Source organism: Podarcis cretensis (genome assembly GCF_951804945.1).
Source record: "Podarcis cretensis genome assembly, chromosome: 2".
Taxonomy (NCBI): Eukaryota; Metazoa; Chordata; class Lepidosauria; order Squamata; family Lacertidae; genus Podarcis; species Podarcis cretensis.
The window spans coordinates 9,537,933-9,550,323 of NC_137171.1; the positions used below are offsets into that span (position 1 = coordinate 9,537,933).

Genomic DNA, 12,391 nt, shown 5'->3' on the forward strand with positions numbered 1-12,391 from the left:
GTGGGCAGGATTCCTGCACTGCAGAGGTTTGGACTAGAAGACCCTCAGGACCCCTTCCTCCAGTGTGCCAGTGTGGTGTAGTGGTTAAAAGCAGTAGTCTCCTAATCTGGGGAACCGGGTTCGAGTCTCCGCTCCTCCACATGCAGCTGCTGGGTGACCTTGGGCCAGTCACACTTCTTTGAAGTCTCTCAGCCCCACTCACCTCACAGAGTGTTTGTGGTGGGGAAGGAAGGGAAAGGAGAATGTTAGCCGCTTTGAGACTCCCTAGGGTAGTGATAAAGCGGGATATAAAATCCAAACTCTTCTTCTCCACAGTTTTATGATTCTATGTGAGATAGCGTACCTGATTTGGCCTGTACCGATTTCAGTGGCATTTGAGGCGATTCCGAAGGGCTGTACCACTGTCTTCGCCTCCCCACCCACCCCAGTGGTGCCAGGTTGAAAGCAAGAACAGGGAGAATTTTGGTGGGTGCAGTTTTCCCCACATTAGCATAGGGACAAGGAGAAAAGTTTCTCATGCCGAAATCTTCCATCACTACAGATTATCCTCAACCTGCTGTTTATTTTCCGGACGGCGGCATGCTGTCCCCAACAGCTGTCCTCTTGACTTCCCCAAGAAGGGCTTGTTTCATGGCATCCGTTTCCCTCGCTCACATTCTCCTGCCATTTCTCCCCCCTCAACAGCTGTGCGCTTTGGGCGCATTCCTAAACGGGAGAAGCAGCGCTTGCTGGATGAGATGCAGAGCTACATGAACAGCCTGAATGAGGCCCCCATGGACGTTGGCATGAGCCCCGAGGCGGATGCCGCCCCTCCCAGCCCCAATGCCCAGGAAGAGGAGGCCATCAGCGCCATCTCGAGGGCTTACCACGACATCTTCATCAGTGGCCAGGACCGCCTGGGCAAGCGGGGAGGGTCCCCCGGGAGTGAGGCCTGCCCTTTGACCAACTACAACGATCAGCAGCTGAACAACTCCTACAGCTACGGGCAATACGAGTCGGCCACTCTGCGAGTGTCCAGCTACGGCCCCCAGGAGCCCCCAGGCTTCGTGGACAACCGCTCCCGGTGCTTTGGCAACGAGATCTTCAAGGCCCAGCAGGCCGGCTATCTGCACAATGCCGGGTGCTACCCAGCCTTTGAGTACGGCTATCCCCAAGCAAATGCCCAGAGGGGCTGCCCCTGGCGGGGTACTACCAGTCGAGGCATCGTAAGTACTAGAATTAAATATTATATTGGGGAAAACACTGCCATTGGATGTGTGGCGATAGTCACAGGAATGTAGGCATCACTGGAGATAGGTTATGGAAGATGGGTAGGGACCATGATTGCCAACAATGGAGCCTCCATGCAGAGGGGCACGATACCTCCAAATCTTTGGGGCAAACAACAAGGGATGGTTATCTTCTCTGCATCTTTTCATTACTCCCCAATGTTGCCAGCTTCAGGGAAAGAGAGAATCATAATGATTCGAAGGGTCAGTGCATCTAGCTGTTGTTAACCAGAATTTTGGTGGTTCAAACCCACCTAGGAATGGCTCCCTGGGCTAGCTCTACAGGTGTGTGATTCAACGCTTCCGAGCGGGCTTGAGCCTCAGCACGGCTCAGTTTGGAAATCAGGCACTGGGCCGAGCTGCGGTGGAAGACTGTCTGCAGGTTGCAAAGCTGGGCTTGTTGGCTGTTGCAGGATCTCCAGAAGGATGCTCTGGTTTCCAGCAGGGAAACGCTTCGAGCTCCCTCTGTTGGAAACAATGTCCTCTGCACCGCAAATGAGCCATTTTCAAGAGCCCTCAGGGCTATAATAAATACAGCGTCTTAGGTTACATTTTAGGATTAAATAAAGGCAACCTTCCCTTTAGAAACGACCTGCTTGAATCAGGGCAATAGCAGAGCCACATCACATAGAGATCTGCGTGGCTCAGTCACATCTTCTGTTTGCCTTGAGCTGGAAATGCAGTCCCCTTACTACCTTCCACACCCGCTGACGTGCACAGCGGAATAAGGTGTTGCCTTGGACCACGTACACCGCTGCTCCTGTTTTTTAAAAATAAATAATCTGCACAAGTGGCACATTAGCACATGGGGGAACATGGTCCTAGCCCAGCTGTCTCCCCTGCAGAGAAGCTTTCCCTTTTTGCACAGTTATAAAAACACAAAAACACAAGCCCTCTTTGTGGCGCACTGATTCTGCTACTGCAGGGCAGGGAGGGAGGGAATTTCAAGTGAATACTGGGAGTGGGCCTCTGCCCATGGTCTTACACATACAAACAGGCACCTATGCATTTTTCTCCCAGTGGGGCTCCTTGAGAGGAAATAACTCCCACTGGAAGGAAAAATAGTCACAAACTGTTTTGTGTATGAAATGATGCGCAAGGCAAGGAAAAGCTGTTTGATAGATTACCTGTTTCTTCCCCCACTGCCATTTATATGAAGGGTGGGAAACCTACAACCCTCCCATCAACCTCAGCCAGCACGGCCAAAGGTCAGGGTTTACGGGAGTTGAAGTCCCAACAATATGTGGAAAACCCCAAGTTCTCCATCTCTTCCTTACGGGGCTAATTGGAGGGGGAGTCAGGAGTTTTGCTCTTGCAGATGTTGCTGATCTGTTGATGCTGAGCTTTTAAATAACAGTGGTTGGTTTTATTGTTCACAGTGTTTTTATTACACCCTACTCTGGGATTTATTTTTAAGGGAAAAGGAGACCATAAATTTCTCAAATAAATAATAAATAATTTTTAAATTTTTTTTAATGGTTCTTAAACAAATACAGATAACCATTAAACACTTCCCCAGAAGCACATCCAATGGTCTTTGTTTTATCCATTGTCTCTAGACATATATTTACACATTCAGCTTTCAAACATATTGCTTAATGTAACCCTTCCACTGAGAATAGTGAGCGGTTGGTATAAGAAGGTCTTGATTTTAGTCGTTAACATAGTTAAAAAAGGGGGTCCACGTTTCTTGGAAGGTGTCTCTATTTGTTATGCCTTTAATTGCCCTCCTGTGTCTGGTGAGGACATTGCTATATGCCAGATATTATTTTGCCATAGGTTCAGGGGTATTTCAGTCTGAATAATATATACATTTTAATTGACTAAAGATTACTACTCGCCCCCCCCCCTTGTGTCGGCGGTTGAAATCCTTGCGACAGGGCAAGCTCCCATCGCTCTGTCCCAGCTCCTGCCAACCCTAGCAGTTCGAAAGCACACCAGTGCAAGTAGATAAATAGGTACCGCTGCGGCGGGAAGGTAAACGGCATTTCTGTGGGCTCTGGCTTCTGTCACAGTGTTCCAGCATAGTCATGCTGGCCACATGACCTGGAAAGCTGTCTGTGGACAAACGCTGGCTCCCTCGGCCTGAAAAGCAAGATGAGCTCCACAACCCCAGAGTCGCCTTTGACTGGACTTAACCATCCAGGGGTCCTTTACCGTTTACTTTGATTACACGAACCACCCTTTGCAATATAAGGCGGTGTGACGTTAACATATGAGAGTGCGGGAGGTGAAATAGTTAAACAGGTTACCCAATCAGAACCGGGGGGGGGGGGGGGTGGAGTCAAAGGGACTATAAAATCAGCTCTGGGAAGGATGACGGGGGAGTTTGTTGGGAGTTGGGTGGTTGGTTGGAGTGGGAGTGAATTGGAATAGAGTCTGGGTAGGTTGAGTTAGTGTAGCGAAATAAGCTGAGTCAGGAACAGTTAGGAGCTAGGAAGACAAGTAAATATCTGAGAGGTGGTTTAGTGAGTGAGAGCAGGTAGTGGAAGTTATAGGTCTGGATAGGCACCCCATGATTGTAATTGACCGAGACCGTTTATGAAACCACATGCTTGTTAAACTGCAATAAATAAACAGAGGTTTATGTTCCAGCTTAACCCTGACTGGACTCAGTATTGTACCAGGTAGGGCCTGGGTGGTGGCAGCGAGAAATAAAGGGGTGGCACAGGGATCAATAGACGGTGAAACGTCCGGGGACCCTGTGTGATCGCCACAGGCGGCAGTAAAGATGCATCTTTTGGAAGTAAATAAATGGTATTTGTCGCTTGCTGAAGCAGCGTTTTTGAAAGGGGTTCTTCTGGCTAGGTTGAGCTTAACCTTCTTTGCTGACACCCTTGTTGTATGCAGGCCTGTCCTCTGAACGCCACCCCCTATTGCAGCAACGGCAAGAGCAGCCAGCAAGTGTGGGAGGAATTTTCGCAGTGCTTCACGCCAGCCGTCAAGGAGGTGGTGGAGTTTGCCAAGAGCATCCCTGGGTTCCAGTCCCTCTGCCAGCAAGACCAAGTAATGCTGCTGAAAGCAGGCACTTTCCAGGTAAGAACAGAAGCAGCAAAAGGCAGGACCCGCATGCGACAGCACTTCTCCCCATTTGTGATGCCCAGCAACTGGTATTCAGGGACAGCCTACCTGCAACAGAGGAGGTAGAACCATAGATCTGGGACCACGAGGGTCATTAGTCCAACCCCCAGCATTGCAGGAATCTTTTGCCCAACGTGGGACTCAAACCCACGACCCTGAAATTAATAGTTTCATGCTCTACCAACTGAGCTGTAGAATTTACCCATTGTGGCTAGCAGCCAGCGATAGCCTTAGGCACCGTATTTTTCGCTCTATAAGACGCACCAGACCATAAGACGCACCTAGTTTTTGGAGGAGGAAAACAAGAAAAAAAAATATTCTGAATCTCAGGAGCCAGAACAGCAAGAGGGATCGCTGCGCAGGGAAAGCAGCAATCCCTCTTGCTGTTCTGGCTTCTGGGAAAGCTGCGCAGCCTGCATTCGCTCCATAAGATGCACACACATTTCCCCTTACTTTTTAGGAGGGGAAAAGTGAGTCTTATAGAGCACAAAATACAGTAATTCTTCTTTTGCCCTGGGCCTCTCACAGATGGAGCTAGGTGCATACTCTCCTTGGGCAAAAAATAGCTTGCACCAGAGGCAGTCATTGTGGTGCTCTTCAGATGTTTTTTAGACTCCATCTCCCATCATCACTTACTCTTGGCCATGTTGGCTGGGTCACAATATTGTTGCATTTTTGGAGGGCCCTGTCATTGCTTAACAATTGGCTCTCACGCAGGGGACCCGAAAGACCTCCCTCTTGTGCTTTCAAACAGCCACGCAGCAGGCTGAATTTTAACAAATGTAGTTCCTCCCGCTGCTCAAAAACAGAAAAAGGTCAAACCTGCCACCCTGTGCTACAGACAGGAGAACTTTAAGGGTACCTGGCACAAGTCAATCTGGAACCTCAAATGCAAAACTCAGTGCAGCCTGTGATACAGATGAGCAGAGACACCCTTCATGCTTTCAGGGCTATGTCCTCCTTTTCAAAATACCCTGCTGGCTTCCCAGCCTCTCCTTCCACCTGGTAATAGGACATGGCAACAGGCAATTCCAAAGCCTTGTTTTGGAATCAATGAACGATTAGCTCAGGCGGGTCTTTTTCTTCATTCCTAGGATGTTGGTCAAAGTGGCAGCCCGTTTGCTTAGCCCTCAACCTTCCCCTCTTCTTTCCCTTCCCAGGTGCTGATGGTTCGCTTCTCCTCCCTGTTCAGCCCCAAGGAGAAGGTGGTGACCTTCCTGAGTGGGGAGACATACTCCCTCTGCAGCCTACGTACCATGGGCATGGGCTCCCTGCTGGACGCCATGTTTGAGTTCAGCGAGAAGCTCAGTTCCCTGGACTTGGACGCACAGGAAATGGCGCTCTTCATGGCCGTAGTCCTGGTCTCAGCTGGTGAGTCAAGGCGTCATAACTGGCTTTGTTGGGTAGGAGGAGCATTCTGCGGATTGCATTAAAGGCTTTCGCTGTACTTGCGGTCCTGTGCTGGGAGAATCCCAAAGGATTCCTTCTCGCCTCGGAGCAAGTAAGGGCACCCAGGGGTGGAATTTGGGCACGCTCACTGGCAAGGAGGCATTGTGCTGATCGCAAGGTCCAGCCCTGCAAACAGAGGTTAGAGCTAGAAGACTTCAGTATTTAATCTTTTATAGCCATCACTGCTTATCCTGTTGATTAGTTTTTTTAAAAAAAATTCTTTTCATTTTATCAGGCTTGATAGTTACACACACACACACACACACACACACACACACACGGAGTAACGGTAAAATACCTTGAGATAATATATCTCCTGCCCATCTGGCTGGGTGGCCCCAGCCACTCTGGGCAGCTTCCAATACATATAAAAATATGATAATGCATCAAACATTATAAACTCCCTGATATAGGGCTGGTTTCAGATGTCTTTTTTTTTTTTTTAAGCAAATTTGATTTACATTTCTAGCTTTTATGGGGCAAATTGGTATGAGAAACGCCTGGCAATTTTTTTTCAGAAGTTCAAAGCAGTTGCTGAATGATACCGTATTTTTCGCCCTATAGGACGCAAAAATGAAGGGGAAATGTGTGTGCGTCCTATGGGGCGAATGCAGGCTTTCGCTGAAGCCTGGAGAGCGAGAGGGGTTGGTGCGCACCGACCCCTCTTGCTCTCCAGGCTTCAGGAAGCTATCCGCAAGCCTTGCAAGCCCAGTGGGAGTTCCCGCAGGCTTGCGGGCAGCAGCCTGCAGCCCACAAACTCGGGGGACAGCGAGGAGGCGCAGCGCGCCTTCCCGCTGTTCCCTGACCTGGTTTGGAGGCTGGAGGTGGGGAGAAGCAAGCTTGCTTCTCCCCATCGCCAGCCCCACAAGCTCGGGGGACAGCGGGGAGGCACAGCGCTGCCATCCCGCTGTTCCCCAACCTCGTTTGGATTTCCCGACCTGGTTTTGGGGGGGAAATAAAGGAAATTTCCCCCCCTTTATTTCCCCCCCAAAAAACTAGGTGCATCCTATGGGCCGGTGCGCCCTATAGGATGAAAAATATGGTATTTCCGATAGTCAGCAGTGAAGCTTCCCTGCCTTCATTTTGTGTGTGTGTGTGTGTGTGTGTGTGTGTGTGTGTGTGTGTGTATTCCAGCATAATTTATTGGTGCAGAATTTGGGTCATTTCAGAACAGGGTTATTACTTTTTTTTAATGTTGAATTGTCATCTGCATCATAATGTCAAGGTGTCTCTAACAAGTGAGCTTGATGCTGACAAGTAAACATTGCAACTATTTCAACTTTACAGTCATACCTCGGGTTAAATGTGCTTCAGGTTGAGCGTATCCAGGTTACGCTCCACGATGACCAGGAAGTAACGGAGCGTGTTACTTCCCAGTTTTGCCGCATGCGCAGACGCTCAAAATAACGTCACATGCAGAAGCAGAGAATCGCAATGCGCAAATGCAGGTTGCGTTTGCTTCAGGATGCGAACGGGGCTCTGGAACGGATCCCGTTCGCATCCAGAGGTACCACTGTACCATTCTTTCCCCAGGGAAATGAAAACCCCTCTGTTCTCCACGTTGTCTTTCCTGTTTCTGTCAACTCAATACCTTTGCTTTGGGTTTTCAGATCGCTCCGGCATCTCTGACGTGGATGCAGTCGAAATCCTCCAGGAGACTTTAATCCGGGCCTTGCGGACTCTCGTGACTAAGAAGCACCCGGACGACTCCACGCTTTTCCCCAAGTTGCTCCTTCGCCTGCCTGACCTGAGAACCCTCAACAACCAGCATTCAGAGAAACTCCTTGCCTTCCGGATCAACCCGTAAGCCCGCTGGACTGGGCGGCTTCTGAAACCCTGCGAGTTTTGGGTAAGAAGAACCAAGAATCGACCATCAAGCAAACTTAACGCATCGGACTAAATTTGGCTCCGTGGGGAGAAGATGGTGACGGTGAAAGGAGAGGAGCATAAGGGACCCGGCAAGGGAGGGGAACCCATAGCCCATCGCAGCTGGGATCTACTAGAGCGGATCCCTCCCTGGCGAGGAGACCAGACACAGGAGGAAGGGTTTGTTTCCCAGATAGTGCTCTCCGTGGCGCTGTGCAGATTGAAGATCATTTATTTTGCTAGAGGAGATCAGGCAAACGAGCTGGACACGCGTTGTACCGTGTTGTTTTTCAAATGTGTGCTGATATATATATGTATATATTTATATATATATATATATATATATATATATACAGTACACACATATATATCTTACTTTCCATGTGATATTGTGTTGAAGTTCTGTATATAAAAACACTGGGTTTATTGTGCGTAATTATAATAACTCTTGGTAGCGCTTTGTGGGGTGGGTGGGGGAGAGGAGGAAAAAAGGACAAACTGATAAGGCGAATGTTGCAACTTTAGCTCCTTTCCTTTTATCTGCATGCTACCGCAAGCCCAGGACTCAAGCTCCCCCGCAGTTCTTTTTTAGAATTCCTTTCTTTGGGGTGGGGAGTTTGCTCTGTTTCGTTGCTGCTCTTTCCCGAAGAAGGGATCGCACACACAGAACTAATTGCTATACCGTCTTTTAAGACGTTCAGTTTATGCTACAGATTTTACCGGGTAGGTGTTAATGTTCAGATGCGTAAAGTAGAACTGCTCAACTTGGGCCCCTTTCCCACTTCCATCCCTGCAACTGAGCAAGTCCTCTTTGTCACGCCTGACACAAGTGTCTATGTCAATATAATATATATTTTGTAAATGTTGCAAGCAAAAACACAAAAGGGGCTTCCACTAGTACACAGGTCAGACTTGCTCTCAACTTTTGGAGGCGGCCATAGCGTGCTAGGAAGGCCGTCAGGCCCCATGGTGTGGGAAGAGGACCGCTGCGAAGGGGCTATGGCTGCAGTCCTTAACCTTGCTTACCTGGGAGTAAGCCCCATTGACTTTCGGAGGGCTAAATTCTGAGCAGACATGGTTAGGGGGAGGGCAGGCTCTCAGAAGGGCAAATGGAAGAAGCAGGAGTGGCCTCCCATGCCAAGTAAGGTTTAGGGCAACAAGCAGAGGTTAGCTGAGCCCTTAGGTAGAAAGGGCAAAGCAAAGCAAACACTCCGAATACCATTCCACCCAACCTTACCAGTTCCTTCCAGGCAATGGTGCTGTCTTTTTCCAGAAGAGCGAAGCTGTATGAGTACTCTCTCCCAGAATTCCAGAACCTAGTTTTCCATTTGAACCTGTAGACCTTGCTCACTATCCAGGATATGGGGCACAGAGCCCCAGAGTCCTGGCTATCTTCCGAAGCTGCCTTTGTTATATTTAATCCCCAGTCTCTTATTCCAGATGTGCGAATATAACCCTAGACTGCTGGCTAATCGCTCTTTCCTAACAACCAGTTAGTTGGCTTGTGTCTGGGGAGGCGGGGAACAGAATGGAACCTAGAATTAGCTTGGTTCCAACATTTCCCTCCATTCGCTATACTGAAGGCTGTGTGTACTCTACACTTCACACACACACACATACACCAGATTTTGAGCCAAGAAATGCTTAAATTTGTGACCTGGGTAAATTATGCAGATTAAATATCGCATTTGTTTATTCTGTACAGTTTATGCTGCTTCCACCAGATGGGAAATGTGTGGGTTTCCCCCCTTTTTTTCTGGTGATGGCACAGGGTGCTTCACCTGATCCCTGCAAGTTCTACTCGGTTTCTGATACCCAAGCTACACAAGATGCTGGCAGGCCCGTGTCTGAAGTATAGGTGTCTATGCATGGTTTTGCATACCAAAGGGGCACATGGGGGGCTGGGGGTGGTGATGTTCTGAACCCTTCCTTCGTCCCTGCTCTTTTTTCCCCAGTTCTCTCCCCCCCCCACCTCACCCCACCCAGGCTCAACACCAGCTAAAAGTGCCTGGGGAACGGAGTTTTGAAGGAGAGAAAGATGGCCAGGGTTGGGGACAGTTCATTGTGCCCCTTTGGAGCTTTTAAGCTATACCCCACCCCAGTCACTCTCTAGTTTACATGTGCTTTCTGCCATTGTCATGTGCAGTTTAGGTCTCGGACCTCACCTTGCAAAGTCCAATGTTTTCAAAATTACTCTTGGGTTGTCAGGAGAAGAAGATTTATTTTCTGTTAAAAAGACGTTCTAAGGATGCTAAATTCCATGCTTGGAAGTGCAGGCACGCGGATTACACACAGCCTTGGTTATATAGCTCCAGAGATCCCAGGAATTGTTTTCCTCAACTTTTGTATGTGAGACTGTGTAGATTTAAAAGGAGCCAAACCTTGAGGTTGGTTGGGATTTTATTTTATTCTTTTTTGAGGGGGAACTTGTAAGGGAGGCGACCAAAAAGGGGTCTTGGGCTCCCACTTCTCTCCTGTAGGACCACCCTCCTGCTCCCACCCCCAGTGTCCTAACTTGGCTGTAGTCAGCCCTGCCGCCCTATTCTCTGCATTGAAACATATCAGGTCTTTTTACATCCCATTGACAGGAGCTCTCATGGCATGTTTCAGTCACCCTCCTGTGTGCATGATGTGGGGGATATCTGTGTTGTTCGCAGGGGGGAGGGACACTGTTGTTGCTGCTGCTGTTGTTGTTCAACACTGCTTTTAAAATGAAAACAAACAAACCAAACATTGCACTTTTTCTTAGAAATCTAGAGGAAAAAAATGTATGTTATAACAAAGAATTCCCTCCCTAAACCAGAGTATATTTGCTGCAAAGGGAAAATAGAGAGGGTTTTATTTGCTGCTGCTGGTGCTGCTGCTGTTGCTGCTGTTTGGAGTCCAAAAGACTCGCAAAAGATACTGACAAGAAAGAGAGAGAGTTTATTTTTTGTCTAATATTGAAGTGCAATAAATACATTGAAATATAAATAAAATAGAGACTTGCTTAACAGTGAAACAAGTGCCTGTGATTTTTGCAGAAGGTGATGCATATACGGTACCTTTTGGGTTTGTTTGGTTCTACTCTGTCTCCTTTTTTTAAAGCTGTAATTGCTAGTCTTCACCACTAGATGTCAGTGTAGACCACAGTTGGCCCTTTTCTCCCCAAATACTCAAAAGGGACCTACTGACAGGCCTTCAGTGCATGGTAACCATGGGAACATCCAGCATATGCCAATTCTCAGCAAGTTGCGTGTTTCTGCCACTGCATGCAAGACCCAGCTTTTGGCATGCAACCTCTGCAAATGCCAGGAAAATTAAATTTGTGTTGGGGAGAGGGTTTTTTGGTTTTTTTAAATAAAAAAGCTGAAGCCTTGTGAGTAGCAACAAGAGTCCCAGACTGGCCTTGCAGGATCAGGCCCAAAGTCCTTAACCAGCATCCTGTTTCTCACAGGGACCAACGGGGGGAATGTACAGGAACCAGGGGCCGGCCCACCCATGAGGCAACAGCCTCAGGCGGCAGGGTCCATAGGGGCAGCAAATTCAAGAAACGCATCGCCTGCTGCTGCCGCTGTGGACACGGCGATAGCTGTGGCCTGCTCCTTGGCGGCTGGATCTGCCTCCTCAGCAATGCCCCCGAATGCCATCTACTGCAGCTTCTGGGTGAATAGGAGGCTTTTGTGGTCCTTTCCTGCCCTTCTTCCCAATTTAGATCTCCGCTACCCGCTTGTTCCTGGTGTAGATCTTCCCTCGCCCCTTCTTTCCTAGTGGGGGACCCCCATTTTGTGGTTTGCCTCAGGTGCCAACATATCCTGAGCCAGCCCGGCCCAGAACTTTTAAACATCTGCTCTACTTTGCAGGGGCTGCTCAGTCTTTTGCAACAGAGGAGGGCAGCAGAGATGGCCCTGTCAGAAGCAGAGGAAGACAGCCGCTTCAGGTGAAGGGTGCTTGCCCCCGAAGCTAGCCTTGCTGCACCCTGTCACCTCTGTTGAAGTGACATTCAACTGCAGTCCTGTTGGCTTCTGTACATGGAATTGGGGTGGCTAAGGCCCCATCTTGTCCTTTGCCTCAGAGGCAGCTGGTCTTGAATTAAAGGTTTAGAAAAACCCTGATTAATTGGGAGCACATTTTTAACCTACCTCATTGATTAAGCCAAGGGTGGGCAAGTTTGGGCCTGATTTCATGTGGGTGGCAACAAGGGGGTGAAATGGGATATGGGCTAGCAGATGGAGACAGGAGTGGCCCTCCCATTGTTGGGTCTGGTTCTGTCCAGAATGTGGCCCTTGACTAAAACAATGTTCCCCATCCCTACATTAAGCTCTAAAGAACGGACTTTTGCGTTGAGGAAAGTGGTAGGAAAGTGTGGGGTGACACAGTGCCATATAACCTCCCTGCAAGCAGAACAGAATGAACGCTCCTTTAAATAGCCAACATCATCTTATCTCAGAGCAAAACAAGTTGGGATGAACACTCAATAAACACATATTCCTCAAGCGCCTTTATTTCCAAGCATATGTGTCAGGGGTTCAGGAGCAGAGGCACAGGGAAGAGAGGAGATGGAGAGCGAAGGGGAAGAATCCGAGGGGAGCGTAGGAGAAGAGGACAGTGGACCGAGGGATTCCATGAGCCTCTCCAGCGAATCGGAAGATTCACAGAAGGGGGCACCAGTGGCCAGGGGTAGGGGGTTCCCAAGGGGAACGCCCCAGGAGCAAGGGGGCAGCAGGGACTCCCAGAGCAGTAGTTGG

At 48.9% G+C, this 12,391-nt stretch overlaps 1 protein-coding gene across 3 annotated transcripts in view; it reads left to right on the forward strand.

The window, feature by feature from the left end:
• Nucleotides 1-10,668, forward strand: part of LOC307210660 (nuclear receptor subfamily 1 group D member 1-like) — a 59,815-nt gene extending 49,147 nt beyond the window's left edge. For all 3 annotated transcript variants that reach the window (XM_079966731.1, XM_079966730.1, XM_079966732.1), the window contains exons 5-8: nt 685-1,205; nt 4,119-4,304; nt 5,510-5,720; nt 7,409-10,668. In XM_079966731.1, coding sequence (XP_079822857.1) covers nt 685-1,205; nt 4,119-4,304; nt 5,510-5,720; nt 7,409-7,605 — 1,115 coding nt within the window. In that variant the 3' untranslated portion in view covers nt 7,606-10,668. The remainder of the gene's footprint in view (nt 1-684; nt 1,206-4,118; nt 4,305-5,509; nt 5,721-7,408) is intronic.
• Nucleotides 10,669-12,391: the final 1,723 nt, after the last annotated feature.